The sequence below is a fragment of the Nerophis ophidion genome, linkage group LG10 (assembly GCF_033978795.1).
Source record: "Nerophis ophidion isolate RoL-2023_Sa linkage group LG10, RoL_Noph_v1.0, whole genome shotgun sequence".
Classification (NCBI taxonomy): domain Eukaryota; kingdom Metazoa; phylum Chordata; class Actinopteri; order Syngnathiformes; family Syngnathidae; genus Nerophis; species Nerophis ophidion.
In genome coordinates, this window is record NC_084620.1 from 62,612,776 (window position 1) to 62,632,622 (window position 19,847).

The 19,847-nt window shown below is 44.9% G+C and overlaps 2 protein-coding genes across 5 annotated transcripts; one reads left to right on the forward strand and one right to left on the reverse strand.

Moving 5' to 3' along the window:
• On the reverse strand, nt 1-17,204 carry ptprr (protein tyrosine phosphatase receptor type R). Of its 4 annotated transcripts, none has more exons than XM_061914406.1 (16): nt 17,120-17,204; nt 8,417-8,610; nt 5,341-5,454; nt 5,118-5,267; nt 4,943-5,050; nt 4,758-4,874; nt 4,600-4,691; nt 4,399-4,527; nt 2,035-2,224; nt 1,862-1,946; nt 1,661-1,740; nt 1,321-1,458; nt 1,152-1,262; nt 917-1,074; nt 729-842; nt 1-661 (listed from the first exon to the last, which is right to left on the reverse strand). In XM_061914406.1, exons 2-16 carry the CDS (start codon nt 8,417-8,419, stop codon nt 568-570), a joined length of 1,683 nt encoding a protein of 560 aa, XP_061770390.1. In that variant the 5' UTR covers nt 8,420-8,610; nt 17,120-17,204; the 3' UTR covers nt 1-567. The 4 variants fall into 4 exon arrangements, with proteins under 4 accessions (XP_061770390.1, XP_061770388.1, XP_061770387.1 ...); XM_061914404.1 differs by lacking the exon at nt 17,120-17,204 and adding an exon at nt 11,287-14,015 and having other exon boundaries at nt 4,943-5,047; XM_061914403.1 differs by lacking the exon at nt 17,120-17,204 and adding an exon at nt 11,287-14,014.
• LOC133561152 (tetraspanin-8-like) lies at nt 16,639-19,841 on the forward strand. Its single transcript, XM_061914407.1, has 8 exons — nt 16,639-16,831; nt 17,249-17,311; nt 17,378-17,494; nt 17,574-17,648; nt 17,726-17,821; nt 17,885-17,998; nt 19,273-19,395; nt 19,475-19,841. The coding sequence occupies exons 1-8, from the start codon at nt 16,772-16,774 to the stop codon at nt 19,613-19,615; spliced, it is 789 nt and encodes a 262-aa protein (XP_061770391.1). The 5' UTR covers nt 16,639-16,771; the 3' UTR covers nt 19,616-19,841.
• The last annotated feature ends 6 nt before the right edge of the window (nt 19,842-19,847 follow it).

Below are 19,847 nucleotides of genomic sequence, written 5' to 3' on the forward strand. Positions count from 1 at the left end.
TTAGTTTTTATAATTGACTTTAATTTGGGTTTGGGTCAACAAGTCAATTATCTTTAAAAACAACATACGCGTACACGGTTACCATCTCGTGCTCAGACGTTTAAATAAGGTCCATGGGAATTGAAGCAAACAATTACAGTACGATGAAAGTAAAGAAAAACATTTTTTTAAACGTTACACTCTCCGTTTGACATTATTGATACGTCAACTTAAAGTGCTAATTTGGTCAAACAGCTGCTAGGCACACTAAAAACATGTGGAAAGAGTAAAAAAATAAAGTTTTTATTCACTAAAATAAATTAATTTACAATTAAAGAGATGCCTGCACCAGTTTTATGTTCAAATGAAACTCCAGATAGCCACTAGATGCTATAAATACCCAGCGGGCTATGCTATCATGTTACTAGAGTGACGTTTACACAAACATAACAACGTCCACAGACTAAAACTTTGAACTTCCTCCCAAAATTGTACCTCCCTCTTCTCGTGTCCATCTATGTCCACGTGCTCGTCCTTTCTAAATGTCAGTTCCCGCCTCGCCTGCCGAGATCTTGTTGCCACAGATGTTCATCGGCCATTTTCAGTGGCGAGCCGGGACTGGTAAAGGCTCAAGGCGTGATGAACAAAGTGGTACTGCTCGCCGGTCTGGATCATTCCGCCCCTGACACAAGCACAATGCTTCAGCTGCTGCCCCCTTTGGCCTGGAAGCCACATGACAAGCATCTCACCTGTCCATCCGGAGCTGGCACACGATGCCCAACAGGTCCACCGCGTCCTCCGCCTCCAGCTGCCGGCAGCCGATGGCGGCAGCGATGAAGCAGCCTGTACGTCCGATCCCGGCACTGTTAGCGAGGCAAACAGGAGGCGACGTGAGTCAAGGTGAGGCAACACAAGACCAAAGCTGTGTTCTGATTACCTGCAGTGGACTATGATGGGTCCCGCGGGGGATGTTGCCCGCCGCTCCGCCTCCACGTCATCCAACAGCTGCAGCAGGGGCACAGCCGAGTCGGGCGTCTTGTGGTCGGGCCACGACGTGAACCAGTAGTGCTGCAGCACGTGGGTTCGATCCTTATACTACATATACACACACACACACATCAGCGCCCAAAATGACCACACAAACCGCATCAAAGGCGCTTTGAGGTGTGTACCTTGAGTGAGAGGCGGCGAGCTGTGTAGTTTTCACTCTTTCGCACACCGGCGACCGCCACTTCTACCTTCCCGTAGATTCCCCGCCTCTCAGGCCAGTAGAGGACACACTTCTGTGGACGACCAGAGCATTAGGCCCCGCCCACCCACGCCATGTGACTTTCGACGCACCTCCTTCTTCTCCTTGAGCTTGGTGATCATGACGATGGCGGGCGCCGCCTCCTGCCACGCCATCAGCCAGAAGTCATCCACCGTGTTGACCATGGGGCCTTGCGTCGCGATGAAGGCCTTCTCGTTGCCACGGTAACCCTGGGACAGGAAATTATTTTATTTTGAAAGGATGTGTGAACGTCAGCCATTCAAATGGTCTTTTGCATTCTCATTGCTTCCTGATAGGAAATGTCTACTGTCGAACAACTTTCACCACACACACACACACACACACACACACACACACACACACACACACAAAAATGAAGAAAACATCAGATCAGAGGAGTGGACAACCGACCCGCACGTAGTTGGCGTTGATGTAGGAGCTCAGCGGGTCGGCACTTCCTCTGGAATGCAGGTGAACTCTGGTGTGAGGGTCTGGGAGACAAGGAGAGAACATTTTGATTGGTGGGAAGGAAGGAAGGAACTCCGCCCTACACAACAATGTCAGGACTGCAGGAGGAGGCCACTTCCTGGTCGCCTAGCAACAAGGACTCACTTGGCAGGATGGTCTTGTATCGATTCTTGGTCCCGTAGTTGGAAATGTCTAGCTGTTTTGGGTCGGTGAAGTTCATCGGGATCTCCTGAAATGTGAAACAGCGTTTGAAGCACACACACACACGCACGCACGCGCACACACACACACACACACACACACACACACACACTTACAGAGAACTCGGCGTGCAGCCTCTGTGTGTCATCGATGATGTCACGGAGCTGCTGCGGTGTGAGCGGCCGGCTGGCGGCGAGCAGGTACTCGCGGGCGGCCGTCTCCCTGGGTGTTACCACGGCAACGTCGAGAGGCTCCACCGAGGCGAGTGCCGACATGTCCAACACCAGCGAAACGTTGGAGCCGCGCCTGAGGAGACCGTTTCCTTCTTTAACAGGTCTTACTTGCTCATTTACAAACCCTGTTTTCATATGAGTTGGGAAATTGTGTTAGATGTAAATATAAACGGAATACAATGATTTGCAAATCATTTTCAACCCATATTCAGTTGAATGCACTACAAAGACAAGGTATTTGATGTTCAAACTCATAAACTTTATTTTTTTGGCAAATAATAATTATTTTAGAATTTCACGTGCCAAAGTAGTTGGGAAAGGACATGTTCACCACTGTGTTACATCAGCTTTTCTTTTAACAACATTCAATGAACGTTTGGGAACTGAGGAAACTAATTGTTGAAGCTTTGAAAGTGGAATTCTTTCCCATTCTTGTAAAGCTTCAGTTGTTCAACAGTCCGGGGTCTCTGCTGTCGTATTTTACGCTTCAAAATGCGCCACACATTTTCGATGGGAGACGAGTCTGGACTGCAGGCGGGCCAGGAAAGTACCCACACTCTTTTACTACGAAGCCACGCTGTTGTAACACGTGGCTTGGCATTGTCTTGCTGAAATAAGCAGGGGCGTCCATGATAACGTTGCTTGGATGACAACATACGTTGCTCCAAAACCTGTATGGACCATTCAGCATTAATGGTGCCTTCAAAATTCTTTCCCATTCTTGTTTTATGTAGAGCTTCAGTCGTTCAACAGTCCAGGGTCTCCGCTGTCGTATTTTACGCTTCATAATGCGCCACACATTTTCGATGGGAGACAGGTCTGGACTGCAGGCGGGCCAGGAAAGTACCCGCACTCTTTTTTTTATGAAGCCACGCTGTTGTAACACTTGTCTTGCTGAAATAAGCAGGGGCGTCCATAATAACGTTGCTTTTATGACAACATATGTTCCTCCAAAACCTGAATGGACCTTTCAGCATTAATGGTGCCTTCACAGATGTGTAAGTTACCCATGCCTTGGGCACTAATACACACCCATACCATCACGGATGCTGGCTTTTGAACTTTGCGCCTATAACAATCTAAATGTTTTTTTTCCTCTTTGTTCTGGAGGACACCATGTCCTCTGTTTCCAACTATAATTTAAAATGTGGACTCGTCAGACCACAGAACACCTTTCCACTTCGCATCAATCCATCTTAGGTGAGCCCGGGCCCAGCCAAGCCGGCGGCGTGTCAGGATATTATTGCTAAATGGGTTTGGCTTTGCATAGTAAAGTTTTAACTTGCACTTACAAATGTAGCGACCAACTATAGTTACTGACAGTGGTTTTATGAAGTGTTCCTGAGCCCATGTGGTGATATCCTTCACACACGGATGTCGGTTTTTGATGCAGTACCGCCTGAGGGATCAAAAGTCCGTAATATCATCGCTTACGTGCAGTGATTTCTCCAGATTCTCTGAACTTTTTGATGATTTTACGGACCGTAGATGGTAAAATACCTAAATTCTTTGCAATAACTCGTTGAGAAATGTTGTTCTAAAACAATTCGCTTACAAAGTGGTGACCCTCACCCTATCCTTGTTTGTGAATTACTTAGCATTTCATGGAAGCTGCTTTTATACCCAATCATGGCACCTAACTGTTCCCAATTAGCCTGCACACCCGTGGGATGTTCCATATAAGTGTTTGATGAGCAATCCTCAACTTTATCAGTATTTATTGCCACCTTTCCCAACTTCTTTGTTACGTGTTGCTGGCATCAAATTCTAAAGTTAATGGTTATTTGCAAAAAAAAAAAAAAATTCCATCAGTTTGAACATCAAATATGTTGTCTTTGTAGGATATTCAACTGAGTATGGATTGAAAATTATTTGCAAATCATTGTATTCCGTTCATATTTACATCTAACACAATTTCCCAACTCATATGGAAACGGGGTTTGTATGTTTTTTGAATATAATATTACATAACTACTGTACATAATCGTGTACGTGGTACGTCTGCTTTCTTCTCCTCTTGGCTGAGAAGCTTGGATTCCTACTCTCTTGTGATTGGTCAAGGGCAAAAGGTCTAAAAAGTTGCAAATGTAGGATAGGAACTTTTAAGGAGGGTTTATCCACATGGTCGAGGCCATGTTTTTTCGCGAGTCATGCCTTCTCCTCACAAGAATTTGATTGGCTGATGTCCAGGACACCCCCACCCCCCACACACACACTAATGGTGGCTTTTTGAGATCATACGCTCACCTCTCTTGTAGTCCTGAGGCAGGTTTCATCCTGAAGGGGGAGGGGCAGGTTTTCAGCTCATTAATTACCGGGGCAACGCTGACCGGGGGAGGGGGGTCAATGTTGTTGATGAAAAGCACCGGGGCGGGGCTGGAGGGACGTCAACAGGAAGTAAATGCACATAGCAACATGGTGCACAAATGAATGGCAGCTTCAGCTCACCTGGACGGAGGGAAAACTGTGATTGGCTGCTGCTGGAGAGTGGGCGTGGCAAAAGACCCCTTCGTTTGGACCATGCTCCCCAAGGTCACAGCCTGGCGACACCATTCAAACATAAACGTCACCTTAAATTGTGGCGATGAGTGCGGTACCAACAATACCTTGTTGACCTTTGACCTATGAGCACAGTCAGGCGTGACCTTAGGGGTAAAGTAAAAGTAAAGAGGGGGAGCTTTGAGTTGTTCAGAAGAGGTTTTCTCCTTCAAGCCAAACAACACCTGCGAGAAAGAATGAGCTGATGTAAGGGCGCCCTCTGCTGGATCAATCAGGACATCGCCAGCCTTACCATCAAGCAGGTGATGAAGATGATGAAGACAGCGAGGAAGAGGACGGCGGCGTAGTAATTTTCTTCCGTCAACACGTGGTCACGCGGCTCACCCTGCAGGATGTTCTTCTTTGGGTGACAAAGAGGAGGTGAAGCAGCGTTACCATAGAAACTAAGGGGCGGGGACGACACAAACCTCTGTTGAGACTTCAGTGATGCCAAAGTGCGCCAAGTGCCGATGAAGGACCCGGACATTCAGCGCCCGGACGACCTCCTCGGCCGCGCGAGGCTCGGAAATGTCCGGCCTATCAGACGACACAAAGAGCTCCACGCCGTTCTTCTCTTCCTGTAAGAGCCGCCAATCACTCAATCGGCATATCCAGGCACACCTTGATAACGCACTGAAAGCGTGTCCTCACATTCAGACGGTTGATGTGAACGCGTCCGATGGGAACGCCCAATGCCGCTGCCACGCCCCCCCGAAATTTAGCAAGAAGGCCAGTGTTGAGCCTCTTGACGTCCACGGCCAAAAACTGAAGCAGACACATCAACAACATGACATTATAACACAACTCCCGTACTTGACAACACACACACACACACACACACGTAGGCAAAGCTCAGTGAGCTTAAAGTGGGTGGGGCTAAACAAGCTTCCTGATTGGCTGCTGCCCAATAAACACCATGATCCCACTGAGCTTCTTGTCAGGATCAACTTTTATTCTTGTCTCACACGCATACAAACACACAGTGTGGTGATGTGTGGATCGAAACTGAAATATCGATAACCCCGATACCAGATCTTTATGCTCCAATAACGATTCTCAAACCAAACTATTGATACCGTAGTTATTTGAGATAATGTATATCATTAAAAGGAACACATTGTAAGTAACTAAATCATTGAGATTTCGTCTAATTGAATTTGGATTTTTCGTAGCTATCGGCCATAATGCTTTGAATTTAACACATAGTTTTCATAAAACATCAACAGAGACACTGAAAAGGTGTGTCATTGTTTGTGCCATGATGCCATCTTTTGGATGGTTCGCTGATCGAAGTTGCTGCAGATTGAAAATGTGCTTCCTGTTTTGTGCCTTAAACCGGAAATAAATCCTGTTTTGTCTATTATTCGTCTATAGTGTTTCCGCTTGAAAGGTTTCTTTATTCATCGTTTGTAAGTTTTACAATATAACTGAAACAATTCTTAATAAACCATCCTGTGTGTGAGTGTTTTCATTCATACTTGTACATGCTATCGTAATGTAATCAAGCTAGTGTCATTATTATTGGCGAAAATGCCAACCCATTTTAAAGTGTCCGTGTAAGTATTATTAACCTACAATGGCATTTTTTTTTTTTTTTATTATCTTGGTTTCTGAAATTTTCCAAAACGTCACCGTGGAGTTATTGAGTCTATTTAGCTGATTGAAGAGCTAAATTCCGCAACTAGTGGGTCCATGACTATGACTTCAGTTTTGTTTGATTAGCCGTTTTACTGCCATGTGACAGACACCGTTTGGAAACAGTAAAGGAGCGTAAATAAACATTTACAAAGACTTGTGGTCCGTCAATCCAACCATTCATCTTCTTCCGCTTATCCAAGGTCAAGTTATGGGTGCAGCAGCCTAAGCAGATAACCCCAGACTTCCCTCTACCCAGCCACTTCGTCCAGCTCCTCCTGGGGGATCCCGAGGTGTTCCCAGTCCAGCCGGGAGACATAGTCTCCTCAACATGTCCTGGGTCTTCCCCGTGCCCTCCTACTGGTCGGATGTGCCCTAAACAACACCCGAGGGAGGCATCCTGACCACATGCCCGAACCACCTCATCTGGCTCCTCTCGATGTAGAGCAGCAGCGGCTTTACTTAGAGCTCCTCCCGAAGGACGGAGCTTCTCAACCCATCTCTAAGGGAGAGACCCGCCACCCGCGGGAAGAAACGTATTTAATCCGCTTGTACCCGTGATCCTGTCCTTTTGGCCATAACCCAAAGCTCATGACCGTAGGTGAGGATGGGAAATTGAGAGCTTTGCCTTCCAGCTCAGCTCCTTCTTTACCACAACAGATCGATACAGCTAATAGTGTGGTGAAACTAATATTTGTAAAAATATGTATTTTTTTTTTTTTTCATTTGATGGGTGCGGCTTAAATACCTGGGAGCTCTATAGCCCGGAAAGGTTGTTACTTTTTTGTCTACTTAAGGCAGGGACCGGCAACCCAAAATGTTGAAAGAGCCATATTGGACCAAAAATACAAAAACAAATCTGTCTGGAGCCGCAAAAAATTAAAAGCCATATTACATACAGATAGTGTGTCATGTGATTTAAATTGTATTATGAGGACTTAAAGTTAAATTAAATGAGCTCAAATATACCTACAAATGAGGCATAATGATGCAATATGTACATACAGCTAGCCTAAATGCAGTGACCTAATATGTCTGATTAGCACTCCACACAAGTCAATACCATCCAAAAACTCACCTTTAAGCATTCATGCACAACGTTAAAAGTTTGGTGGATAAAATGAGACAGAAAAAGAAGTGGCATAAAACACGCCTTGGAAAGTCGGAGAAAGTTATACATGTAAACAAACTACAGTGGGTTCAAGGACCGCAAAATTAATAGGACAAAAGGGCGCTCGCCAAATACTCAAATCAGTGAAGCATGTTTAATATAAACAGTGTGCTTTATAACAATTAGAGAGGTTTGTGTCATGTTTGTCCTCCTACAGAAACCATATTAAAACAAAAAATATGGTTTTTTCCCTCATCTTTGTCCATTTTTCATACAGTATATTTTTGAAAAAACTCCAGAGAGCCACTGGGACAGCGCTAAAAGGCTGCATAAGGCTCCAGAGCTGAGGGTGGCTGACCCCCGGCCTAGGGTAAATACGAAATGCGCAATCAAGAAAATGACTGACAATCAAAATTAGTCATTCAGAATTATAACACAGCAAGTGCATGAATCCTTTTGTTGTAGGCTATTTGCAGACTCTACATATAGAGTTGCATATAAATAAGATAACACATTTAGTGCAAAAACACTATCATTTGTATATAATTTCTTTAGAGCACTTGAAATACACTACTTTCTAAATTTGACCAGACCTACACAGTGGCCTAGTGGTTCAAGTGTCCGCCCTTAGATCGGTCGGTTGTGAGTTCAAACCCCAGCCGAGTCATACCAAAGACTATGAAAATGGGACCCATTGCCTCCTTGCTTGGCACTCAGCATCAAGGGTTGGAATTGGGGGTTAAATCACCATAAATGATTCTCAGGCGCGGCACCGCTGCTGCCCACTGCTCCCCTCACCTCCCAGGGGGTGATCAAGGGGATGGGTCAAATGCAGAGGACAAATTTCACCACACCTAGAGTGTGTGTGACAATCATTGGTACTTTAACTTTATATATACACAAATAATCAGTATTGTCGATACCAGCCTGAATTTTACTTGGTATCGGATTGTAAAGAGAATCAGTTTGTATCGCACTTACCATGGTAACCAAGTGGTGTGCAGACACAGTGGCATGCTCCACGTGCACGTCGTCAACATGGGGATGATGACGATGATGATTATGATGTTGAAGGTGGTGAGGTTCCTGCTGCAGGTTGGAGTCCAGCTGAGTGTGCGCAGGAGGAGGGCGTGGTCGAAAGTGGAGTGGCAGCTTTTGGTCGCCAGAGGACGACTCTGAGGAGAGGAGGTAAACATTCTGTGACAAACTGTAAACATTCCAGAACTTTCAGACAGCAAAAGGCTATTTCTTAACAGTAAAAGCCCAACACATCATTCGTCAAAGACAGGGGTGTCCAAACTTTTTCCACTGAGGGCCGCACACTGAAAAATCAAAGCAAGCGGGGGCCATTTTCATCATTTTTATTTTAAAAACAATATATGTATAAAAAATATACATTTAGGCCTCCACTCAGTTATGATCCCGGGGACCCCAAAGGGTTTCGGTCAAAAAGAATGATTAAAAATGTGTCATTATTCAGTATCATTATTTTCATTATTATTCAAGTTTTAAATCTCTAGATCAACATTAGGAAAAAAATGGAAAAAACACAAAATATGCAATATTTTCACCCGATAACATTTTTTTAGGTGGAATATTTGAGATTATATAATAATTGGAGCCTTAATTTTAGATTTTGATTCATTATTATTTTTTGAGCAATGCCACTTAAAAACAAATCACACTAAAACTGGCTTCCTGTGCACTTAAGATGTGACTTTAAGGTTTTACTACTTACGTATAAAATACTACAAGGTCTCGCTCCAGCCTATCTTGCCGATTGTATTGTACCATATGTCCCGGCAAGAAATCTGCGTTCAAAGGACTCCGGCTTATTAGTGATTCCCAGAGCCCAAAAAAAGTCTGCGGGCTACAAAGCGTTTTCGGTTCGGGCTCCAGTACTCTGGAATGCGCTCCCGGTAACAGTTCGAGTTGCTACCTCAGTAGAAGCATTTAAGTCTCACCTTAAAACTCATTTGTATAGTCCAGCCTTTTGATAGACTCCCTTTTTAAAACCAGTTGATCTGCCGTTTCTTTTCTTTTTCTCCTCTGTCCCACTGGAGGGGGTCTGGTCCGGTGGCCATGGATGAGGTGCTGGCTGTCCTGAGTCGGGACCCAGGATGGACCGCTCGCCTGTGTATCGGTTGGGGACATCCCTGCGCTGCTGATCCGCCTCCACTTGTGGTGGTTTCCTGCTGGCTCCACTGTGGATGGGACTCTCTCTGCTGTGTTGGATCCACTTTGGAGTGGGCTCTAACGGTTGTGTTGGGTCCACTGTGGATTGGACTTTCACGGTATCATGTTAGACCCGCTCGACATCCATTGCTTTCGGTTCCCCTAGAGGGAGGCTGGGGGGGGCTGCCCACATATGCGGTCCTCTCCAAGGTTTCTCATAGTCATCATTGTCACCGACGTCCCACTGGCTGTGAGTCCCACTGGGTGTGAGTTTTCCTTGCCCTTATGTGGGCTCTACCGAGGATGTCGTTGTGGTTTGTACAGCCCTTTGAGACACTAGTGATTTAGGGCTATATAAGTAATCATTGATTGATTGATTGATTGACTACTCATTAAAGTGTTAAAAATAAATTATATATTTTTTTACAGTTTACTTTTAGCACAATAATCTCAAGATCAACTTCAGATCTATTCGTCAATTATTTGTTTTATTGCACCTGGGGATAGGTTGATTGGCAACACTAAATTGGCCCTAGTGTGTGAATGTGAGTGTGAATGTTGTCTGTCTATCTGTGTTGGCCCTGCGATGAGGGGGCGACTTGTCCAGGGTGTACCCCGCCTTCCGCCCGATTGTAGCTGAGATAGGCGCCAGCGCCCCCCGCGACCCCAAAAGGGAATAAGCGGCAGTAAATGGATGGATGGATGTTTTTTGTTTGTTTTAGACCTTCTTTAAAAAAAAAAAAACAGCTCACTTTTTTTATATGGCAAATCACAAAATATGCTAAATTTCCCCCAAAAAAATTTCAAAGTGGAATATTTAATGTGACCTAATCGGAGCCTTGAATAGGCCAATAATTCTAAATGACATTGATTTTGATTAATTGTTATTTTTTAAAGAAAGAAACAACCTGCATGGCAGCTTTGTGTCATACGAGAAGCATTGCAACAATTTCTTGTTACATTTCACCTGCTTGCTCTTTTATACCACTTTTTATGTTTTTTATTTTTTTCAATTGTATTCTTAAAATGTGCCGTGGGCCGCAACTTTGGACACCCCCGGTCAAAGACATCACCACTTGTGGAGGAAACACAGGAGGTGAGACTCCTCCCTAGCGACAGCATCCTGGTTGCTATGACAACCATGAGCTGAGACTGCTCTGATTGGATGGAGCGGTCCGCTCTGCTCGCATGTGAAGAACCGCCGGCCAATCCCAGCCGCTAACACACACTGTACACACACAAAATACACTCACACACTACCCAGGTTCGTGTTCTTCAACGTTTGTCCAGATAAATGTGTGTTTTTACAGGTCGTTAGCATTGCTCCATTAACGTTGCTTTAGAGACCACTATGCTAATGTGGCTAGCTAGCATAGCATCAACATGCAAATGTCGCCAACGAGCAGCCCAGCAAAGGAAATAATTATCCTTATTCAATTCAAAATAATTAAATAATAAACATTCAGACGGCTCCCTCGAGAATCTCCCAACTGTTCGCCAGACACATTTCCAGCTAAATTTAGGCATTAAGCTGACACACAACGACATGACAATTGTCATGTTAGCATAACAACTATTAGCATAAACAACCCACACCGTCAAGGCAAGCAAATTAAAGCTTCGGCTTTCACGTTAAACTCGAGTTGGACTAGAGGCTAAAAGACGAGTGTTCCTACCAGCTTGAAGCAGCCAGCAGAGAAGAAACACTCCTCCTGTCAGGGCCATCTTCATCCTTCCAGCATCGCACCTCTTTAACCGCGAACACACACCTGTCTGCGGCTGTGCGTGTGGGCGTCTGTGCTACTGCCTGATTAAAAAGAGGAGACTCAATAGCAGGGGTGTCCAACTCATTTTAGATGGGGGGCCACATGGAGAAAAATCTACTCCCAAGTGGGCCGGATTGGTAAAATCACGCCACGATAACTTAAAAACAAAGACAACTTCAGATTTCCCAACAAAATTAGACATAATAATGTGTTAATTCCACAACTGTATTGATGTCAAAATCGATAATTAAGAGTTGGACAATATCGGAATATCGGATATTGGCAAAAAAAAGCCATTATCAGACATCTCTACTCGTTATTTATACTTTCGGAATAAATGATGTGATAATGTTCATCAGTCCACTCCATCCATCCATCTTCTTCCGCTTATCCGAGGTCAGGTCGCGGGGGCAGCAGCCTAAGCAGGGAAGCCCAGACTTCCCTCCCCCCAGCCACCTCGTATAGCTCTTCCCGGGGGATCCTGAGGCGTTCCCAGACCAGCCGGGAGACATAGTCTTCCCAACATGTCCTGGGTCTTCCCCGTGGTCTCCTACCGGTTGGACGTGCCCTAAACACCTCCGTAGGGAGGCGTTCGGGTGGCATCCTGACCAGATGCCCGAACCACCTCATCTGGCTCCTCTCGATGTGGAGGAGCAGCGGCTTTACTTTGAGTTCCTCCTGGACGACAGAGCTTCTCACCCTATCTCTAAATGAGAGACCCGCCACATGACGGAGGAAACTAATTTCAGCCGCTTGTACCCGTGATCTTATCGTTTTGGTCATGACCCAAAGCTTATGACCATAGGTGAGGATGGGAACGTAGATCGACCTGTAAATTGAGAGCTCCTTCTTCACCACAACAGATCGGTACAACGTCCGCATTACTGAAGACGCCACACCGATCCGCCTGTCGATTTCACGATCCACTCTTCCCTCACTCGTGAACAAGACTCCTAGGTACTTGAACTCCTCCACTTGGGGCAGGGTCTCCTCCTCGCATTCCACCCTTTTCTGGGCCAGAACCATGGACTCGGACTTGGAAGTGCTGATTCTCATTCCGGTCGCTTCACACTCGCACAGTTTAAGAACAACATTTCTCAACAAGCTATTGCAAGGAATTTAGGGATTTCAACATCTACGGTCCGTAATATCATCAAAAGGTTCAGAGAAGTTGGAGAATTCACTGCACGTGAGCGATTATAATACGGACCTTGGATCCCTTAGGCGGTACTGCATCAAAAAGGGACATCGGCGTGTAAAGGATATCACCACATGGGCTTAGGAACACTTCAGAAAACCACTGTCAGTAACTACAGTTCGTTGCTACATCTTTAAGTTAAAACTCTACTATTCAAAGCGAAAGCCATTTATCAACAACACCCAGAAACGCAGTCGACTTCGCTTGGCACGAGCTCATCTAAGATGGACTGATACAAAGTGGAAAAGTGTTCTGTCCACATTTCAAATTGTTTTTGGAAACTGTGGACGTCGTGTCCTCCGGAACAAAGAGGAAAAGAACCATCTGGATTGTTGTAGGCGCAAAGTTCAAAAGCCAGCATCTGTGATGGTATGGGGGTGTGTTTGTGCCCAAAGCATGGGTAACTTACACATCTGTGAAGGCACCATTAAAGCTGAAAGGTACATACAGGTTTAGGAGCAACATTTGTTGCCATCCAAGCAACGTTATCATGCTTATTTCAGTAAGACAATGCCAAGCCAAGAGCTACAACAGCGTGGCTTCATAGTAAAAGAGTGCTGGTACTAGACTGGCCTGCCTGCAGTCCAGACCCGTCTCCCTTTAAAAATATGTGGCGCAATATGAAGCCTAAAATACCACAACTGAACAACTTAAGATGTACATCAGGCAAGAATGGGAAAGAATTCCACCTGAAAAGCTTAAAAAATTGGTCTCCTCAGTTTCCAAACATTAACTGAGTGTTGTTAAAAGGAAAGGCCATGTAACACAGTGGTAAAAATGCTCCTGGTGCCAACTTTTTTTGCAATGTGTTGCTTCCATTAAATTCTAAGTTAATGATTATTTGCAAAAAAAAAAAGTTTCCCAGTTCGAACATTAAAAGTATCTAGTTTTAGCAGTCTATTCAGTTGAAAAGGATTTGCAAATCATTGTATTCTGTTTTTATCTACGAATTACACAACATGCCAACTTCACTGGTTTTGGGTTTTGTACATCCCAGTTTGGGGTTTCGGGCAAATCACTTGACCGAAACTGCATGTTGTCTTCTAGTAGAAACAATAAAACAAAACCTTGACAATGGAGGTGTAGTTGGAGCAATATTCTTAGACATCCGCAAAGTATTCGATACTGTCAGTCACCCCACGTTACTTTTAAAATTAACAACTTTTAAACTATCGACAGATACTCTAGGTTGGATTATGTCATACCTATCTGGTCAGACCCAATTTGTCCGTATTGATCACACAACATTCAGTTTCACTGCTACTGCAATTGGCCTGTCACAAGGCTCCAACACGGCCCTCTTAAGCAACCTGCCACCTGTATGTGAGGATGTTATCCAGATGACATGGTAGCTTATACTTAGGGAAAAGACAATGAAACGGGAGCCTCTAACGTTCCCGCGTCTATCCAATAGTCTTCATCCTGATGATAAGATTATGGGCGTGCTGTGAACCCTTTGCCTTTGACACCTACAACAACATGTACAAACCGATTGTTGGTCCGGCAACATGTTGTGTGCAGCTTCCGCAATCACAAGTACAAGATTGAAAGGCATACTGGGTGATACAGAGTACACTGATGGTTGTGATATAAACAACTTACCAATACGCGCCACGCTGTGAAGCCACACCAAACAAGATTGACAAACACGTTTCGGTAGAACATCCTCACAGTAACACAACATAAACGCAACACAACAAATATCCATAATCCTTTCTATCCGTGACACTTCCTGAATATATTTTACACCCCCGCGCCCCCGCCCCTCCAACCCCGCCCACCGTACCGCTGCTGGCGGGGTGTATAAAATAGTCAGGAAGTGTCATGGCTGCAAAGGATTCTGGGTATTTGTAGTGTTGCGTTTATGTTGTGTTACTGTGAGGATGTTCTCCCGAAATGTGTTTGTCATTCTAGTTTGGTGCGGCTTCACAGCGTGGCGCATATTACTAAGAGTGTTAAAATTGTTTATATCACAACCATTAGTGTACTCTGTGTCACCCAGTATGCCTTGCAGTCGTGTGCATGTTGCCGCGGAAACCACACACAACATGATGCTGGACTGACAAGCAGTTCGTACATGTTGTAGAAGGCGACAAGATCAATGGCTTCTTAGCACGCCCTAATACTTATTATCTGGGTGACTGCCGGCAGTCATTCAGGAGAATAATAGCGTCTTTTATTGTCTTCTTCGCTTTATGACACGGGTCTTAAACGGCTCTTTGAATGGCAAAGGATACCGATCACAGAACCATGTATAACAAATATTTCCGGATGGTTCAACCGCCGCTTGCCCGAATCTAATTAAAATCTATTTTTTCGTCATGTCAACCGCCCGACCTGCGGTTTATTTGCGGACTCTGCGGATGAGACCGCAAACCGCGCATCTACATGCCCCTAAAGCTGACCAACACACCGGATTGTAGTCAGTTGGAAGCGTGTCTTAATGAAATTAAACAATGGATGTCCGCTAACTTTTTGCAACTTAACGCCAAAAAAACGGAAATGCTGATTATCGGTCCTGCTAGACACCGACCTCTATTTAATAATACAACTTTAACATTTGACAACCAAATAATAAAACAAGGTGACTCTGTAAAAAATCTGGGTATTATCTTCGACCTAACTCTCTCCTTTGAGTCACACATTAAAAGCGTTACTAAAACGGCCTTCTGTCATCTCCGTAATATCGCTAGAATTCGCTCCATTCTGTCCACTAACGACGCCGAGATCATTATCCATGCGTTTGTTACGTCTCGTCTCGATTACTGTAACGTATTATTTTCGGGTCTCCCCATGTCTAGCATTAAAAGATTACCGTTGGTACAAAATGCGGCTGCTAGATTTTTGACAAGAACAAGAAAGTTTGATCATATTACGCCTATACTGGCTCACCTGCACTGGCTTCCTGTGCACTTAAGATGTGACTTTAAGGTTTTACTACTTACGTATAAAATACTACACGGTCTAGCTCCATCCTATCTTGCCGATTGTATTGTACCATATGTCCCGGCAAGAAATCTGCGTTCAAAAGACTCCGACTTATTAGTGATTCCTAGAGCCCCAAAAAAAGTCTGCGGGCTATAGAGCGTTTTCCGTTCGGGCTCCAGTACTCTGGAATTTCCTCCCGGTAACAGTTCGAGATGCTACCTCAGTAGAAGCATTTAAATCTCACCTTAAAACCCATCTGTATACTCTAGCCTTTAAATAAACCTCCTTTTTAGACCAGTTGATCTGCCGCTTCTTTTCTTTCTCCTATGTCCCCCCCTCCCTTGTGGAGGGGGTCCGGTCCGATGACCATAGATGAAGTACTGGCTGTCGAGAGTCGAGACCCAGGATGGACCGCTCATCGGGACCCAGGATGGACCGCTCGCCTGTATCGGTTGGGGACATCTCTACGCTGCTGATCCGCCTCCGCTTGAGATGGTCTCCTGTGGACGGGACTCTTGCTGCTGTCTTGGATCCGCTTGAACTGAACTCTCGCGACTGTGTTGGAGCCACTATGGATTGAACTTTCACAGTATCATGTTAGACCCGCCCACATCTGAGGTCCTCTCCAAGGTTTCTCATAGTCAGTATTGTCACTGGGGTCCCACTGGATGTGAATTCTCCCTGCCCACTGGGTGTGAGTTTTCCTTGCCCTTTTGTGGGTTCTTCCGAGGATGTTGTAGTCGTAATGATTTGTGCAGTCCTTTGAGACATTTGTGATTTGGGGCTATATAAATAAAAATTGATTGATAGATTGATTGATCTCTAGTGGGTAGTAGTGGATTTCAGTAGGCCTTTAATGTGTGGCTCAAAGGAGAGAGTTGCCACACTGTTCCTCCTGATTTCGAGGTTTGACTATCAGGCTCTGTTTTCTGAAAATTGTAAAGGCATGTCTGTTTACAAATACAGTTTTTTGTTGAACATAAAAAACAGGCCCACATTCCTCCCGAAAAAAACAATCCTGCTTGATCCACATTGTCTTCCCGGTATTGACACTACTCCCGCCCCGCCCCCCCGCACCGGAAGCGACCAAATTTGGGCCTTTGTAGTCATTTTCGGGAAACTCCGCCCAACCCTCCGGGTGACTCTGACCTGTAAAACGTGCTCTCTTCCGCTTGCCTCCTCAGTTCTTACCTGACCGACCTGCCAGCTTGACGACGCCGTTGCGGTCTTTTGTGTTTTTACTGTCATCGTTGGTCAAAAAAAGTCAACATGGCTCAAGTCAACAAGTGCCTCAAGTTAACCTTCATTTTGTCCAACCTGTTCTTCGCGGTAAGTTACGTGTTTCGGTTTCGGTTAAAGATGGCCGCCGTGCCAATAAAAAAAGTGCGCACTTGCCACACCAAAGCTGTTGTTCTTCTTTCAAAGTAACTTATTTCTACTTGATAAACAACATTTTAACTTTTTACTCTCTTTCTACCACTTTTAGACATGTGTTTTTTTTTTTTACTTTTGTTAACTGGCTTGGGTTTTATCGAAGAAGCTACAAGGTGCAAAAAAATGGCGTTAATAGCTTTAGAGACTATGAAAAGAAAAAGAAAGGGACGCCATTGACTTAACTTTGATGTATCTTGTTGTTGGTAACGCCTCAAACTCAGTGCGGACGGTGAAAAGTTGAGAAGATATGATATTGACCGTGAAAGCCAAAAAATACAACTCACTTTTTTTTCTTTTTTGTTGTTGTTTTAGATAGTGGGCGTGGTCATCATCTCTCTGGCTCTGCTAATGCAAGTGTTCACACGTGGAGCCAATGTAAGATCTCACACAAACAAACAAGTTGCGCTGTTTATTTCCCACTAACTTCTCTTCCTGCCGCAGGTGGACGGTCGTTCCACTGCTCTGCTCCTGATGTACGTGGTGGGCACCATCACCTTGTTGATCGCTGCTTTGGGAGCGTTCGGAGCACACCGCCAGAGCCGAGCCGCGCTCATTGTGGTGCGTAGTCGGTCACGCCGCCAAGTTCCTCTTTACATATCAACTTTCCCCTGCTCAACCATGTCATGTTTCTGTGCAGTTCTTGGTGTGCATGGTGATCGGAAGTCTGCTCATGCTGCGCGTTGGCATCCCCTTTGCCGCGCTGCGTCCTCAGGTAGACGCCACCACCTCGCACCTGCACCACGGCCGCAGTTCCCAGCATGTCACCCTCTTGGCTTTTTGTGCTTGTAGATGGAGAACATAATGGAGGAAAGGTTCCGTCAGATGGTGCCGTTGGATGCAGCCTCCGAGCAAGACCAGTACATCGCTAACAATTTGCAAGAAATGGTGAGACGTGAGATCAAAGTCTCTATTTTTATGTCCCATGCTGATGTTGGCGCATGTGTGTAGTTGCAGTGTTGCGGCGTCTTCAGCCACGACGACTGGCGCATGGACATTCCCGACTCGTGTTTGTGTGACGGGGTGGCGCGGCTGGAGGGAAAATGTCAGACCGTCCGCTACAACGTGAGTGTTTGGATTCCCAGACCACTTAGAGAGGAACGTTATCACCATTTCAGAAGGGTTAAAACCAGTAAATCAGTTCCCAGTGGTTTATTTTATTTTTCAAAGCTTTTATCAAAATGTTACCCATTATGGAATATCCCGAAAAAAGGCTTTAAAGTGCCTGATTTTCACTATCTGTAAATCCACCTGACGTCACATAGTGATGCCAATACAAACAAACATGGCGGTTAGAACAGCAAGATATAGCGACGTTAGCTCTGATTTTAGCGGCTTAAGCGATTCAACAGAACGCATGTATTGAAACAGATGGTTGGAGTGTGGCGGCGGATAGCGAAAACGAAATTGAAGAAGAAACTGAAGCTATTGAGCGAATAGCTATTGAAGCTATTCGGCGATTGCCTTCTAACCATTGATTGCATCTTTTGACCACTGGAGCAACTTAAATCCGTCGATTGGTAAGTGTTTGTTTGGCATTAAATGTGGGTGGAGGGAAAGGCTGGATGCAAATATAGCTACAAATGTACATACAGCTAGCTTAAATAGCATGTTAGCATCGATTAGCTGGCAGTCATGCCGTGACCAAATATGTCTGATTAGCACATACGTCAATAGCATCAACAAAACTCACCTTTGTGGTGTGTTGACTTTATCGTTGGAAATGCATCTGCTTGGAGTGTCGCAGGACATCCACACATTTCTGTCGTAGCATCGCTATCGTCGGTAAAATGTGCAGAACAAACGAGGGACTTTCGCATCTTTTGACACTGGTGCAATTTGAATCCATCGATTGGTATGTGTTTGTTTGGCATTAAATGTGGGTGGAGGGAGAGGGTGGATGCAAATGAGGCATAACGATGCAATAGCCTAAATAGCATGTTAGCATCGATTAGCATGCCGTGCATATCGATGCACACTCCACGCAAGTCAACCTGAATCCGTCCCTAATCGTGTTGTTACACCCGACAACACACCGACGAGGCATGATGTCTCCAAGGTACGGAAAACAGTCGAAAAAAACGGAAAATAACAGAGCTGATTTGACTTGGTGTGTGTGTAATGTGTTTGAGAAAATGGCGGATTGCTTCCCATTATAACGTCACGGGGGAAAGGTCATCGCTCCGACAGCGAACAATTGAAAGGCGTTTAAAATGGCAAATTCACCCTTTTAGAGTTCGGAAATCGGTTAAACGTATGGTCTTTTTTCTGCAACATCAAGGTATATATTTAAAACCAGCACACTCTACTCAGGTGCGTATGTTTGTTTGTTTTTGCAGATGCTTTTGCTGCAGGTGAAGAAGTCGGTGTACATTCAGCCGTGCTTCCCTCTTGTTTCTCACTATGTCCTCTTGAGTTTCGACGTCATCATTGGAGTGGTCTTTGTGTTGGCCATTTTGGCGGTAAGAATACTTTTTGCCTCATAGAGGGTGTATGATGAGGCTTCACTTGACACCACTTTTTGTTTTAAATTTGTTGCAGCTGCTGGGCCTGACACTGTCATCCATCATCATCCATCAGCTGCGTGCAGCCAGCCGACCCACTATGGTGATGGTGGTGCCCAGCATCTTCAAGTCGGCACCCCCCAAGTACCAGGAACTGCACAACCCTGCAATGTACTAGGGCACCCCTCATTTTGTTGGAGCATCATTGGGCATTGTTACAAAGTGCCTTAAATTACAAAATGCACTGGCGCTATGGTCAAAAGCTTGCACTTCCAGTTTCTTGATAAAAGTTTGGTCACATTAAAAACTACTGTATGAAGTAAAACACATGTACTTTCTTTTGTAAACAGTATGTACTGTTTTATTCTTATGCGTAAAGATTAAAGAACTTTTAAAATTACAAAGCTTTG